The sequence below is a fragment of the Rhincodon typus genome, chromosome 48 (genome assembly GCF_021869965.1).
Source record: "Rhincodon typus isolate 14 chromosome 48, sRhiTyp1.1, whole genome shotgun sequence".
In the NCBI taxonomy this organism is placed as follows: domain Eukaryota; kingdom Metazoa; phylum Chordata; class Chondrichthyes; order Orectolobiformes; family Rhincodontidae; genus Rhincodon; species Rhincodon typus.
The window spans coordinates 4997545-4997818 of record NC_063379.1 but is presented as its reverse complement, the minus strand read 5'-3'; the positions used below and the strand labels follow the sequence as shown (position 1 = coordinate 4997818).

At 54.7% G+C, this 274-nt stretch overlaps 1 protein-coding gene across 1 annotated transcript in view; it reads left to right on the top strand.

The window, feature by feature from the left end:
• Window positions 1–5: 5 nt before the first annotated feature.
• Window positions 6–274, top strand: part of pfdn2 (prefoldin subunit 2) — a gene marked incomplete at its 5' end in the record, with an annotated part of 1995 nt that continues 1726 nt past the window's right edge. The window contains one exon of the mRNA XM_048620761.1: window positions 6–158. Coding sequence (XP_048476718.1) covers window positions 6–158 — 153 coding nt within the window. The remainder of the gene's footprint in view (window positions 159–274) is intronic.

The window sequence follows — 274 nt, the reverse complement described above, 5'->3', positions numbered from 1 at the left end:
TTGGTTCCTTCCTTCCTCCCTGTCCCTGCTGCAGGCTGGTGATTGATACACTGGCAGAGGTTGATCCAGACCGCAGGTGTTTCAGGATGGTTGGAGGCGTGCTGGTGGAGAGGACTGTGAGAGAGGTGCTGCCAGCTCTAGAGAGTAACAAGCAACAGGTACCTGACTGTGTGGGGGACACAGCCTTTGCCTGGTCAGGCAGACAGACAGGTTTTGGCTTGGGAGGCAGTGGTGTTTTCCCTGTACTCCAGAAAAATCAGCAAGTGTTCTGGGA